Source organism: Coccinella septempunctata, chromosome 3 (genome assembly GCF_907165205.1).
Source record: "Coccinella septempunctata chromosome 3, icCocSept1.1, whole genome shotgun sequence".
NCBI lineage: Eukaryota > Metazoa > Arthropoda > Insecta > Coleoptera > Coccinellidae > Coccinella > Coccinella septempunctata.
In genome coordinates, this window is record NC_058191.1 from 1,228,720 (window position 1) to 1,243,340 (window position 14,621).

Below are 14,621 nucleotides of genomic sequence, written 5' to 3' on the forward strand. Positions count from 1 at the left end.
AAAAAGTGCAATTTTCTTATATAAGATGAAAACGTAGTATTGTTTTATCAAGAAATAAGGAATAAAAAACTGGTATACGAACTGTGAGATGCGTAAAAATTCACATATTCTTAATGAATCAACAACAGATCGACCACAAACTGAATAGACGAACGAACTCGTTACAAACAACCATTCATTACACTGGCGGCGTCTTGCTACGACAATAATAATAGCCGTGCAGCACGGTCCGAAATCAAAGTTCAGGTCTCAGGTAGGTATACACCGAAAGTGAGGCAACTTGAAAAGCTTCCGGTCAGAAGCCCAGACCCGCGTCTATGCATCTGCAAGTCGCGGGGTCCAGGATGCAGCATCAACCGATCGGCGACTTTCGGGCCCGCTTTGCCATGCGTCTCACGTCTATGGCACGCGCTACACACAACCCCCTATGTGCCGATGCTGCGCACGCACCCCGAACCCGATCGGGTGGGGGTCCGCCACCAATACAAAGAGCTTCTTCACCGTTTCGTCGGAACATTTCGGGAGTAGAACCTACGGTAGACACCACTCGCGACGCCTTAAGTGCCACGCGACTAGTCAAGCTCGAAACTTGCGATCCGGTAGTATAAAACTCGGGAGCACCCACGCGAAAGCTCAGTATCACTCGTGACGCGCTTTGAATCACATGGCTACCATCCTTCAGACCATGACCCTTGGACAGCAAACGAAAATGTACAACCTAGTTCAGCAGCAGTCGCCGCAGAACAACAACTGTGTTATCGTTCCGAATTCGCTTCAGAAACAGACTGTTTTATCGCAGAAACGTGCCATAGCTCCGAACCCGGTGGAGAGGACCTCGGTTTTGGTCAATAACAACAACAACAACGACCTTCGTTGCAAGAGGAAAATTCAGTTTATGCCTTACGGTGCCTCGCCTCAGCAACCAGCCTCCGTGGCCAGGAGAAATGCCAGGGAGAGGAACAGAGTGAAACAAGTTAACAACGGTTTCGCCACTTTGAGACAACACATCCCCGCTGCCTTAGCCTCTGCGTTATCCCCTCAAAGCGGAACTGGAAGAGGAGCGAGCAAGAAACTCAGCAAAGTCGAAACTCTCAGGTTAGCAGTCGAATACATCAGGAGTCTCCAACAGCTCATCGACGAACACGAAAACGACAACACGATGAACAGGGTAACCAACGAAAACGCCATCGACAGTCGGTATTACACCAACAGTCCCGAATCCCTGAATCAGCAATATTCCTACCCAATTCTTCTGCCCACACCCTCCTGCTCAGAAGCATCGGTATCGCCGACACCTTCCCAAGGCTCAGAAAGTTCCTACTCAGCCGTCTCCGGCTACACGAATAACTTGTACCAAGAAACCTACGAAAGCTACGAACCAAAGAGTCCGGTGGATGAAGAACTCTTAGACGTCATATTCTCATGGCAGCAAGAAAATTAAGGTGAGTTCATTTTCCAACTCAACACTATTTGTAGCCTCGCAAACTCTTCGAATTTGTTTCCTCTCCACGAAAATATTCACTCGACATGACACTGAATTAAATGAACCACACATGAAATTTCTGGCTCGTTATCTTTATTTCAAAAATGTTTTAATGAGTGATTCAAACTAATTCGTTAGCTGATGGTATGTCGGACTAATTGGTCAGTTAGTTCACGAGTTAAGCGAACCATTGTCGGCTTAAATGAATGGACTCGAGGAATTTCTGGTTGTTAAAACCCTGAATATTTCAGTCCTTGGTTGTATAAAGAGCACCATCTAAATATCTAGTCGAAATCTTCTAGATATAATGTACGAATTTTATAAGATCATCATACGGTTGGATTAGATGTATCAGAATTTTTCCCAGGCCGTATCTTTTCGGTTAGCGAATTTATTCACTACCTGTAACGTACCTGCCGAAGAAATTGAATAGTTCCTTATAAAGTCCAACAATGGAGCTACCCTCCGGTTCCCGATTGTTACAGAATGTCAAGTTTGGATTTCCTTTTCTTACGACGGATCAAAAGACATAAACGATACACGTGCGTTTTCTAAGAAATTTCGTTAAACCGTCGCTGAAATAAATCAAAACTCAACAATGGTTATTTAGTTAGGATCTATCCGAAAAATCAACACTATGTTTTTTATTCTTTCGAGCTTGTGGTTGGTTGTCAGTAATTTTTACTTCGACATGGAACATTTTATCATCTCCTAACATACGCAAATACCACCTTCCTGAAAAATTAATATCAACAGGCCGTACAATATTTGCGGAGCAAATACCAGCTACTTCCTGTCTTACTGTGCAGGATACGTATAAATAAATAAGGAACGAACACCTAATAAAATTTATCTCGGAATTACTTGATATGAACTTGGTATTACCTGTTCCCTTTTTTATATTATGCCTACCTGGCAGATTCAATGCACTTCGCTCTCCCCATTTTCTTTATTCTCAATGCGTTTTTGTATGTGAAAGAAAAGATTCTTGACGGAGGGTCTTATTTGGACTCGTTTCGTAAGGAGTTCCTTCAGATTGAAAGAAATTCACCTTAGGGCAATATTCTTTCAGCAGAGCAACTTTTCGTATTGGAACAATGCTGTCTGGGACGAGGCTTAAAGATCCTTGCCAGTTATAATTCGTTTTTATACAATTCTCTCTTGCGTTGACTTATATTTTTCTGGTCGACGTCTGAGATGAAATAGACGTTTAACTCGCTCCATCCCAATTATAATCATTTTTAAACCATTCAAAAATGCTAATGAAGTTTTTCGACAATGTTTATTAGTATCAATTAATCATCCATCGGAAGATTTAAATATTTAGCACCTATACCGACAAAAAATTAAATGAATTGATCTCTTAGATATTTGAAAATGTAAGGCTACATTTAAAAATCATCTCAATATTCTTTTAATCGACTTTTTAGTAACGGTTATATTTTTTTTTACAGAAATTCTTGCCCAGTCCTTCCTGACAATAAGGATAATTCCAGTGCCTTTTGAAAGCCAGTGATGTACAGAATATACGGTCCATTTTTGAAGTTTATACAACTGTTTTCTAGTCATTTTTGTAAATTTTTTGTATATATTGTTTATATAGTTGGTTAAGTTGTAGATTTGTTACTAGTTTACCATGACATTCCCAATTCCAATCTGAATAGTCTATATTGAAATTTTCTATTATGATTCGTTTGACAGCTTCGTCCTGTTGCAATTTTGGAGAAGTTCGTACTGATTTAAATTTGTTATTATGTCTTGAAAGGCTCCTTATTAGGTTAAGAAGTTTTTTAATGTGTAAGTCTGTTGAAAACGAAATTTCCATGACCAGTCCTAAGTAATTAAGTTATTTTTGTACAGTTCTATTTTTGATAATGAACATTGAGAATTTTCTCATGAAATAAAAACTGTATTATATTTTTTAAACTTTTTTGTTTTATTCTATACCATGAAGAGAAATATCTAGAGGAAACTGACTGAAAATACGTTATCGAGGAAGAAGAACTTATCTGGGGATAAATATTCAATACGAATATCTTTTAAGAATGTATGATATATCATAATCATACATTTCAGTAAGTGACTACTGGTCACAAGGGCAAAAACTGAAATACAAAAAGATATCTGGAAGAAATTCTTCTCTATCCTGAAATGATATTTTTGATCAATAAAATAGGGCCCAAAGGATCACTTAAAGCAGATTCAGAAACTGTTATCCCATGGAAAAAAAATATTGTTGAAGAGTGACAAACAAACTCGACAGAAATGAGAATCTTACAGACAGCCAGAATAATATAAGTAATGTTTAATTCCAGAAATGTAAGAAATACAAAAACCATTGTGAACAAATTGAGGATATTAATCTCTGAGTTAAATATTTGGAGTCGGAAAGGTCCCGCTGGTCTATGTCCGCAAATACTTCGTTTAGATACAGGACGTTACATATTTTCTAAATGTATAACAAACACCGAGATATTTTCGAGGACTAGACTATTGTATCCTAGACATTTTCAATAATTTTTATTATTGGAAAAGCTTCTTGAAGTAATAAGACTCAATTTTCGATTACTCTACTCGAACTCGTGTATTTTATTGAATTACAAGCGGTTCTCAATTTCTCATAAGAAATTGGCCCTGCAGAAATGTTCTTTTTTCAAAATAATGATTTTTGTAGCACAAATCTCCTTTCTGTATACATTATATACATAAAATTTGAATCTATCGGTTTTTTCGTGATATAGTGTTTTTTATGCAACATACCAATAAAGGATATGTACAATATGCGTAGAGCTATGCTGAAACTTCATTTTCATCATGAAATGTGATGAATTTTCAGCTTTGTAAAAGATTAAGGGAAAAAATGGAATAAAACGTATAAAATCCCTAGTTGCCGACAACTTTGAAAAGAATTCATCTTTTATAGGAATTTAGAAATAGTTTGAAAATCTGTAACGTATGTTGATACGAGATTATTGCTATAAGCATGCAGAACAAGGAAATTCACATTCACATTTGCAGAATATTTATTGCTATATTCCAAGACTATGGGAAAACCGCTGGATTCAATTTATTTTTGTAACCGTGCTATCACAGAAAACAACTTTTGTGACAGAAAAGTTATGTTGAAAAAAATCATATTTGTAGAATGACATCAAAAGTTATACATTCATCAAGTGACTTCAATGAAAGGGAAGGTATGAAATTTAATGGAAATAATACGATTAATTTCTAAAATATTTACGTAATTATTGCTCATAAGTGATCTTTGATATTCCCGAAATATAAGAACTGTACCTCTTAACACAGACAGAAAATTTCAGTGCTGTGAGGTAACTTTGCAAATTGTAGATTTACCCCTGGTTTCATAAAGCTTGATCGGAGAATCAACGCTTGATTGACGAATAGACGTGAATTTGTTTGCAATCGATAGGCCAATCATTATCATTTAGAATAACATTCTCGCATCAAATTATGATGTTCATACGTCCATTCAATTCTCCTCAATTGCTACTTTTTTAATATATTCAGAAATGAGAGGGTTTCAGTGAGTGTCAAATCGTTGATCGGACAATCAAAATTTTATGGAACCCGCTCTAAGTCTAAGCAAAAAAATCCTTTTTCAATTTGAATGTGTTGCTGGAATTTCATTTTTAATGTCCCAACACAAGATTGGAATAGTGTCTTAAAACGATTCTGATATTCGACCTCATATAAAATTTGACATGTTTATTGCTCGGATGGAAAAATCGCCATGAATATTCCCAATGAAAAGTTGCCTCGAATTAATCGATGGCCAATGAAAATTCAAAGATGGAGTAGCGAAAAAAATATAATTTCTAGGAAACATAAATTAAAAAAATGTGATCGCATTCTTTCGCAACGCTTATCATGGCACAATTTTGGCCGCCAATATATCAAGTTCTGATTAATTAAAACCAGTGGAAAGTCCAGAAAGAGGCCGAAAACAGACAGGCCGTGCGTTTATGTAAAAGAAGGCAAGGTGTTCGTTGTTTCTTACGCAGAGCCCAGAAGACGCGTGCCCAAAAATACACCTGCCTCGACACATGTCGATATGCTAATATTGTCATAAGATTTTTTCATAATTAGAGATTTCAGGTCCGTTCTGGTGATGAAGAAGATATCGATGCGAAATCAACGGCCTGCGTAGCGGTTTTTATGTTTGCCTTAGCATTCGGATCAATTAAAAATGAATTAAAACGAAATAGCCTAGAGATCTGGCTCAGAAATTTTAATTTCGCGTCGATGATTGTACAGAGAGGTAAGTGAAATTGGAGGTGTTAAAAAACTGGAAGGAAAACAACATTTAATTCAGTATATTTTTGTCTCAACGCATTTCGACATAGTTATTTTTCGTAATGAGGCAGCTGCCGAATATGTCGAATAGGAATGGGTGGCGTCTAGGCAGGTGGTTTCATTTCGAATGTTTAGAACTGATATTCGGCCTTAAATGAGACATCTACATGTTGATTACCAACTCTGCTCCGGCGCCTACAGAAGATTCGAATCGCATGGAAAAAAATTTGATCATTTGCTACGAATGAGAGGAAACGTTACGTCCAAAACTGAAGTGAATACTGAGAAATACATGCGTTCAAAAATCACATCTAATTAATGAAATATTCTCGAAAGGTTAAAACCAACAGAATGACAATAAGACTAATACAAGATAAGAATAATTACACTTCCTTCTAATTCTTTGATTGATACTCTTCATAGGCACATGAAGAAACTATAGTCCACTTGATAAAGAGTTGTAGAGTATATCATTTTCAGGGTGATTTCCAAGGCATTCATTCGGTGACTGATTCTTTTTTGAGATGGGTTACAAATTTCAAAATTATTTAATGAGAAATGTGAAATTCAATACCCCTCTCGATTTTTTCTTTCTTTTTCGTTTTCAGATTATTCTTCGTCAACCATCATAGTAGAAAGAAGGGGAGGAAGTTTTTGGATTTTGTCCTATGAAGAAGATGTCCTTCAATACAGGGTCTTTCACGAGGAACCTCACCCATATTTATACGGGAAACTACTGAACGTATTTTCATGAAATTCAGCACTTATAAGTATTTCACGATGCTGATGAAATCTAATATATTTTCAAGGCATGCGCACCTCCGGTTTTTCCGGAAATGACGTCAACTTCCGTTTTTCAAATTAGAACACCATTTTTTTATTGCAGAAATAGATTCCTTAGAAAATTTCAAGTTATTTTTATGAAACATTTTTCAGTTTTGGTTGGAAAATTCTCTCTACGAGGGAAAATTCGAAAAAAAATCGAAAATAGAGCTCCGCTGAAACAAAAATAACTTCGAGGTTTTTGGATGGAAAACTTTCATTTTTGGGATTTTTCAAGATGTAAGATTGATGTATCCACTTTGAAAATCGAAATCGCGATTCATGATACAGGGGGTGAAAAAATCGCTTTCAAAGTTAGGGATGATAAAATCGTGCAAAATCAATTTTTTCAAATTAGAACCCCATTTTTTTATGGCAGATATTGAATCTACGTTAAAAAATAATGTGAGTGTATGCATCAGACCCTTGCCGTAAAGTGGATATTTTCTGAGTTATTCACAAAAAACTGTTTTTCGTCTTGAATTTTCAGCAATTTCTTTTCCCTCCACGCCAAAAAGATGAAATTTTCAGGAACTGTTACTTAAACCATGTTTTAGATTTTACTACCCTAATATGAAAGAGAAAAAAGTTACAGGTTGTTCCTAAATAGATGGCGAATTTTGATTCGAATTTGTATCGGAAACCTCTTTATTTCAACTAATCGGCCATCGGTTTTCTTTCCAGTGATAAATAAATAATTACTTATGAACCATATGCAAAAACTTACCATGTTTTACATTCATCAGCATCGTGAAATACTTATAAGTGCTGAATTTAATGAAAATACGTTCAGTAGTTTCCCGTATAAATATGGGTGAAGTTCCTCGTGAAAGACCCTGTATAATAATTTCAGCTTATTCATTACACAAATACATCATCATCCACCAATGCCTGTATCAGTTCTCATGCTCGATCTCCATCAAATCTTACACGCCGCTGCTCTCTACTAAATCGCGGGTGTCTGGCTCATCTTCTTGTCCTGAAATTGAAGCATTATGACCTATTTCGTATTGTTTGACCTTGCCAGTAGCTTGCCGGAATGAGCTAATCGTATCAGCCGATCTTGTGCGGAGGTTGTAGCTCTTCCTCCCCTATGAATATATGATACACTTCCAATAGTATGTTAGTGATTCCACGATCTACTAAATATACTTGCGAAACCCAGAGATTGTTAAAACTTTTTGAATTTAACCCTACTTTAACTAACACACTGAATGTTCAAATAGGGGGCTTCTAAACGCATGTAAAACTAGTGAAAATTAATCCACGATTACTACTAACCCCACTTGCAATAGCCCATTATCGCTCATACAGACCACGAAAAAGGAATGCGTTTCTTGCAATTTTTTTTTGAGCCATGAAGTGTCATGAGGACCATATTTTGTGCGTGTGTTATACTCAAACATACTCCTATCCACATGGTATGTATAGCAGTACTGAAAAATTGATTCGAACGCAAAATAGATATCTTCCTAACAAGTGCATAAAGTGATACTTTTCCTCACGAAAGTACAGAGCAAATTTGATTTGATTAAATCATAATATGCAATGACAGAAGCAATTCTGTATGTCGTTACCATGGTTATCTCATCGTTGTTGTTCAGTGCATAGAGATGTAACAGGAGTTACTTTACTCTCTTATATTTGATACGCGTGCGTAAAATCACGGATTTTTCTCACACCGAGAAAGTGACTCGTTGCGACTTGAAATGTCAGTTTTCTCTCGAATATTCACTTCACTTTTTGAGCAGTGTAGTTCCGATAGCGGAATCAGGTTTGGACTAGAATTCATTACAAATTAATTATAACTGACTCATCGATTTGAATACCAATTTCGACCTTACCAAGGACGCCCCCCTATCAATATCTCTCTTCTGATGGTAAGTAGGTATATACTACGTGTCCTACAAGGTTTCTTACTAAATTGTATTGATAAAATGAATTATCTGAGAACACGTGGTTTAATTCTCATCAGTCTGAAGTCAATGAACGTAGTAAGTCTTCTGAAATCTGCGAAAATATACACGGTGTCCCATTGGAAAATATAGCGTATTCCCAGTGAAGTAGGTAGGCAAAGTAACAGAAAATGTGGAATCAGATTTTTTCTGATTCTGTCATTTCGTTTGTATGTAGAGTTTCATAAACATTGTAATTTCGTTTCAAAGAAAATCTACTCGATTCTTTACTTCACCTGTAACTTTTGTATTCTGAAAATACCCGTATCTCAAGCTTCATGACAAAAATTATTTAATCCCCAAAACCCAAAGCAAACCCAACCTTTCTGATAGGCATAATACATATTTTCCTCATTACTTTATTCGAATGATTCAGTCGAATTCCAGTAAGCCACTAAGTTCCAAGTTGGTCATCCAACCTCACTGAATCAGCTTCGTTACCAATTACAAGTAAAAACCAGGCACCTGAAACAATCATCAACTAACAAATCGAATCAAATACGAAGCGATGACAAAAAACGCCATCCCACCAAATATCATCGGCGACTCAAAGATCGTAAGTGCGACTTTTCAATCGGAAATACCACAGAATCAGGCGTGCTTATCCGTTCGATTCTTTGTTCGATCCGTAGATGAACCGAGATAAATAAGGTGTGAATATTAAGAAACCGCATTACGTTTTCGATGTAATGGATTCGTATCTTTGTTGGGATGCTTTCAGGTAAAGTGATTTTACATCCGTATAGATGTTTGTATTTTTAGTCAACACCAAAAATTTGCAGAGAAAGTAATGGATTACATTGATTTAAAAAACGGTAGAGAATCTGAACGCCATGATTGATCAATTAGCTCTCTAGCTAGAGTCTAAAGACATAAATTGATATGAAGATATTCAAAAAAGAGTTACAACTGATTTTTAGAATCATAAGCACAACAAATTCTGGTCTATCTAGGTTTAGGTAAATTTTTTACACTTTTTTCATTCTCACTTATTTTCGAAATATTCCCACATTTCCAGTGATAAATTTAAAAAAATGTGTTAGTTAAAACTGCTTCTACGATAATGTATTGATATCTAGTCAGCCTAGACCAGTTTCATGAATGAAAAAACTATTGCGTTACCATAGCAACGAACAATAACTCATTAGAAGTGTCAGTTTGAAGTTTGAGGTCAAAAAAGTAAAACAGAGTTACGCAATAAATTAATAGAAAGAAGATGTCCACCGAAATTGTGAAAATCGAAAAATGGGAGTATCGAGCCATCATCAGTACCTGTTTTTAAAAGGGTTAAGAGATGAGCAGATTTACGAAGATATGCTCAACACCCTTGATGATCAATGTCCTTCGTAAGCGACAGTGAAAAATTGGACTGCAAGATTCAAAAGAGGTAACTTTTCCATTGAAGATGATGACCGATCGGGTAGGCCAGTTTCTGTGTCAGTCCCCGAAAATATCGATGCAGTTCATGACATGATTTTATCAGACCGTCGAATTGGGCTAAAACGGATATCTGAAGCACTGAATATTTCATACGAACGCGTTCATCATACAGTTCACATCAATTTGGAAACGAGAAAAATTGCTGCAAAATGGATCATCAAATGTTTGAATGTTGGCCAAAAGCGTGCAAGGGTAGAAGCATCGCGTTCGATCTGGGCTCGATGTGAAAACGATGTAGACTTCTTAAACCGAATTGTTACTATGGATGAGACTTGGGTGCATTTTTACGATCCAGAAACAAAGCAACAATCGATGGAATGGCGACACTCTGGTTCTCCAAGAACTAAGAAGTTTCGTGTCCAAAAATCTGCTGGAAAATTTCTTGCTTCAGTTTTTTGGGATTGCCATGGAATAATCATGATTGATTTTATGGATAAGGGTAGAACAATAACCGGACTATTCGACATTACTAACCACTCTACAGAAAAAAATTAAAGAGAAAAGACGCAGAAAGCTATCCAAAAGTGTTTTGTTTCTGCAGGACAACGCCCCTGCACACAAATCTCATGTTGCCATGCAAAAAATTCGTGATTTAGGATTTGAATTACTAGAACACCCCCTTATTCACCAGATTTGGTTCCATCCGACTTTCATCTCTTTCCTCAACTGAAAAAAAGTTCAAAAGGTCGTAAATTTTCATTCAAAGAGGAGATAATAAAAGCTGTGGAGGTCTGGTTTGCAGAGCAAGAAGAAACATTTTTTTTTTGAAAGGTCCAGAGACGTTTCAGGTTCACTGTAATAAATATATTCAATTAAGAGGAGAATATGTTGAGTAATAAAATATTTTGACATTTGAATTTTGTTTGGTTCTTTAGTAAGCTAAGAATTTTTCGATGTATCCTCGTAGTTGAAAAATATCAGGGATATTCTGAAAAACAGGGGTTCGATTTTATTGATTCGTCACAATTGCAATTCTGTTGTTTTTCAATAACAACAACAAAAAGCTCCTTTATCGTTATCTGAATCCGAATAATAATTTAAGCTATTTCTGTCTTCTCAGAAATGACTTTATCGTTTATCATCAATCGGTACACATCTCATTCGTCAATCATTAGCCGAAACGCTTCAAAAATAGAGTTGAAAAATCGACCGAACAGTGTTTGATGGCAAATATGATCTGCATTTTATCAGCAAGAAGCGATACCGGTTTACCGCGTCATGAATATGTTAATGCAAACTTCACAAGGCGGAGCGGTACCTATGATCTTAATCCTTAGACCAGAAAGATTTGACATAATCCCAGTCCCATTCTCTAATAGAGATTTTACTGTTTATCCATTTATCTAATGGATTACCACCTCTAATGTTCTGTAAATTCAATATTTCAAACTAACAAAAGATAAATATTCTGATTTCTATTTGGAACTCAATGGAGTTGTTATAAAGAGATTCATCAAGGTTGGCGATCAGCCGTTTTTCGGAAACCGCCCCACAGTTTTCTAATAAAAATCCTACTGAAAACTTGGACCAAAAAAGTGATTTGAAATATTTTCAATTCCGTAGTTTTCCACTGGATAGCGCAATCTCACATATATTGCGTTTCTTGCAAAATATATACATAGTCCAGTATTTTTGTCGCCTGAAAATATGGGGTAGTAAGCGTCAAATGTGGTAGTTCTGATGTTTGTGACCCCAAGCGCCAAACACAACTTTATCAAAAATCGAAAAAATCGTGTTTTTTTCAGATTTTTGCGATTATCACGATAAAGGACTAGTTTTCGGAAAAAGTTCTTCGGAACATTTTGAAAGTAGACTAAATTTGCTACAACATGATACCAGAACTGTCTCTGTACACCCAGTACTTTCCGAAATTAACGCCCGTTTGCACCGCTTACATTAAAGTCCTTCTTTGCTAGGTTCCACTTGCATCTAAGCGGAAACATAGCTAAGGAACACAGGAACACACATAGCTAAGGAAGAAATTTCATATCCGTTTCTATGACTTGTCAATATTTCAATTGGCCCGTTTGATCCCAGTCTCAGCGTGGATTTGTATTTTAAATGTAAGTAGACATTCTGTTATGTTTTCTTGGGAGATCTATCTAATAGGGAACTTGTAACCATTACGTCCCTGATACGATATTTGGGATGTGCCCGTGTTGTATACGAATTATATCCACATTTTGTGAGTGTCATGTTCCCGCTCCATAATATACACGTAACATATTTGTAACTCTGTTCTCTATTTGCCATGTATCAGTTTAAGATCATGGAAAGAGTGTGGCAGCATTAATGTTTCAACTACCGTCGAGGGCGCTGCAAGAAGTAAACAAATATGGCGGATTTTGGGAAATGCTATTGACACCGTTGTTTTTATTACTGGATTTGTATTTATTATCATTTAGTGTTTTGAATTATACAGAAATATTTTTAGTTGAATAGTGGATTACGGAAAGTGAAGTCAGATATTGAACGTTTAATCAGTTATTTGTGTGTAAGGGGTTTTTCAGTGTGATTATCATCATTAAAAAAGAAGTGCTATGGATGTATAACTGTAGGCCAATTTCATGTATTTTCATAGTAGTCCTATGAGACATAATATTCTTTGTTTCTTTTATACATATATCCATCATATGAACATTATATTTGAATATATTATGAGCTGCTTGATGCAGATATGACAGGTTATTTCTTCACATGCTGCATGTAATTTGTAGAAATGAATAAATAAACCAGATCTTTCGGGTTTTCTGATTTTTTTTTGGAGAAAAGTTATAAACCCATAAATATATCCTTTTTACTGCTATTACATCGTGCACTAATCATTTTTTGTCATCAATTTTGTAATCTGAAATTTATCAAAGGGTACCTAGTTTTTGAACATGTAGGGTCATTCGGGGCAACTGTGCGCACTTTTGCCTTTCAAGCCATACCCTGTTTCAAATGTTGAAGCTAGGAAAATTGAAACATATTCATAAAATAGAGAATTTTCTAATCTATAGAAAAACATCAAAAAGCAAACAAACAAAAACGTTTTCTTTCCGCAAAAAAAAATTTAATAGAGAAAGTCTGAGTGCGTTCACATGCCCCGTATTGCGGGTAAGTGTGCGCACCCTCACGGGGTAAGTGAACCCAGTGCTATGTGAACCACACAATCAAAACAAATTACAAAATAATGTCATCAAAATGTTACAATATTAGAGAAATGCTGTTTATTGTCAATACAGGAGCGCCTTTTTACAAGCAGTGCATTATTGTTCGTGCCACAATGCTTGGTGAACACAACACTTGATACATTCCCCTGTTGGTGGCTCTTCATATTTTTCTGAACAAATAGGACAATATTGATCGAGTCTTAACCAAGTAAATCAACAATGTCATAATTTATTCCTCACTGAAATAATGCCCTTATAATGAATCTATGCGCACACTTACCCGCGCACACTTTCCCCAGTAAGCCAAAATTTGAATTGACGTTCTTATAGAGTTAAGCAGCTAAGAGAACCTAAAATTTTTTATTATATATTTAGATTAATATGCCCATGATCGAATAAAATATTGTTTAACACTGAGGGACTCGGAACTTGGACCTGGCAGAATGTGCAGAGATGCTAAAAATTAACAAGAAAACTAGTGAATTTGATTGATTGCAAATAAAAAGTTAAAGAAACGTGACACGGCGCACTCCTATGAAAAACTAATATGACGATTCTGCGCCCTTGTTTCACCCAAATGAACCCCTCTTTCATACGTTGCAATGTCGAGATATACGCACTGCGCACACTTACCCACTGCGCTCAGTTACCCCGAATGACTCTATCCATACTCCATTCGTTTAAATACTTCACCGAACTAATGTGAGATGTCTTGGAATTATCTTTTGAACAATGATTGTTAAAAATACACTAATTGAAAGCACATAAATTTCTAGTCCAATGTTATAATTTATATTAATTTCCATAATTTGATTTGTTTTTCAAGAACATTTCTTGTCATATCACATTAATATAACAAACAACAAATATTTGTATGATTCATATTTGAACTTTTCATGCTCCCTTCAGAAAGAAGATGTGTTCCTTCTTTGAAGCGGACATAGGTACTAAATAACTGTTCTATATTTGTGCCCTAGATGCTTTATTTAGGTTACGAAACTAGTTTACATGTTTGTGTAATGAAATTTCATTATTTCGAAAACATGTCTCCATCCTCTTGAACCCGTAAATCTCAGGTTACAAAACTTTCTTTGATGGTACAAAACTGGTACAAATCTTGGACATATAGAATATTTCTGAAGAGGGTGAGCATGTCTAAAGCCCACCAAATTGAAAACCGTATTTTCTTCATTTTAATCAGGGGTAAAAAACTATTTTTCAGACGTAAATTTCGGTACAAAATTAGTACGAAACTTTAACGTCGAAAAAAAAAGAATAATTCCAATTTGGGAGAGACATGGGACCTGCCTCACAGTATTGAATATCTTTGTCTTCGAAGTCGGTTATCTATGTAGATCCCTTGGAATATAGATACAAGGAATGGAAAATAAACATTTGTTATTGTCCAAAGATTGGAGTGAGATGGTTGCTAAGTGTCGCCAATCACAATGG

At 35.9% G+C, this 14,621-nt stretch overlaps 1 protein-coding gene across 1 annotated transcript; it reads left to right on the forward strand.

The window, feature by feature from the left end:
* The first annotated feature begins 493 nt into the window (after positions 1-493).
* Positions 494-3,409, forward strand: LOC123309405 (achaete-scute complex protein T3-like). Its single transcript, XM_044892510.1, has 2 exons — positions 494-1,442; positions 2,938-3,409. The coding sequence occupies exon 1, from the start codon at positions 665-667 to the stop codon at positions 1,439-1,441; it is 777 nt and encodes a 258-aa protein (XP_044748445.1). The 5' UTR covers positions 494-664; the 3' UTR covers position 1,442; positions 2,938-3,409.
* The last annotated feature ends 11,212 nt before the right edge of the window (positions 3,410-14,621 follow it).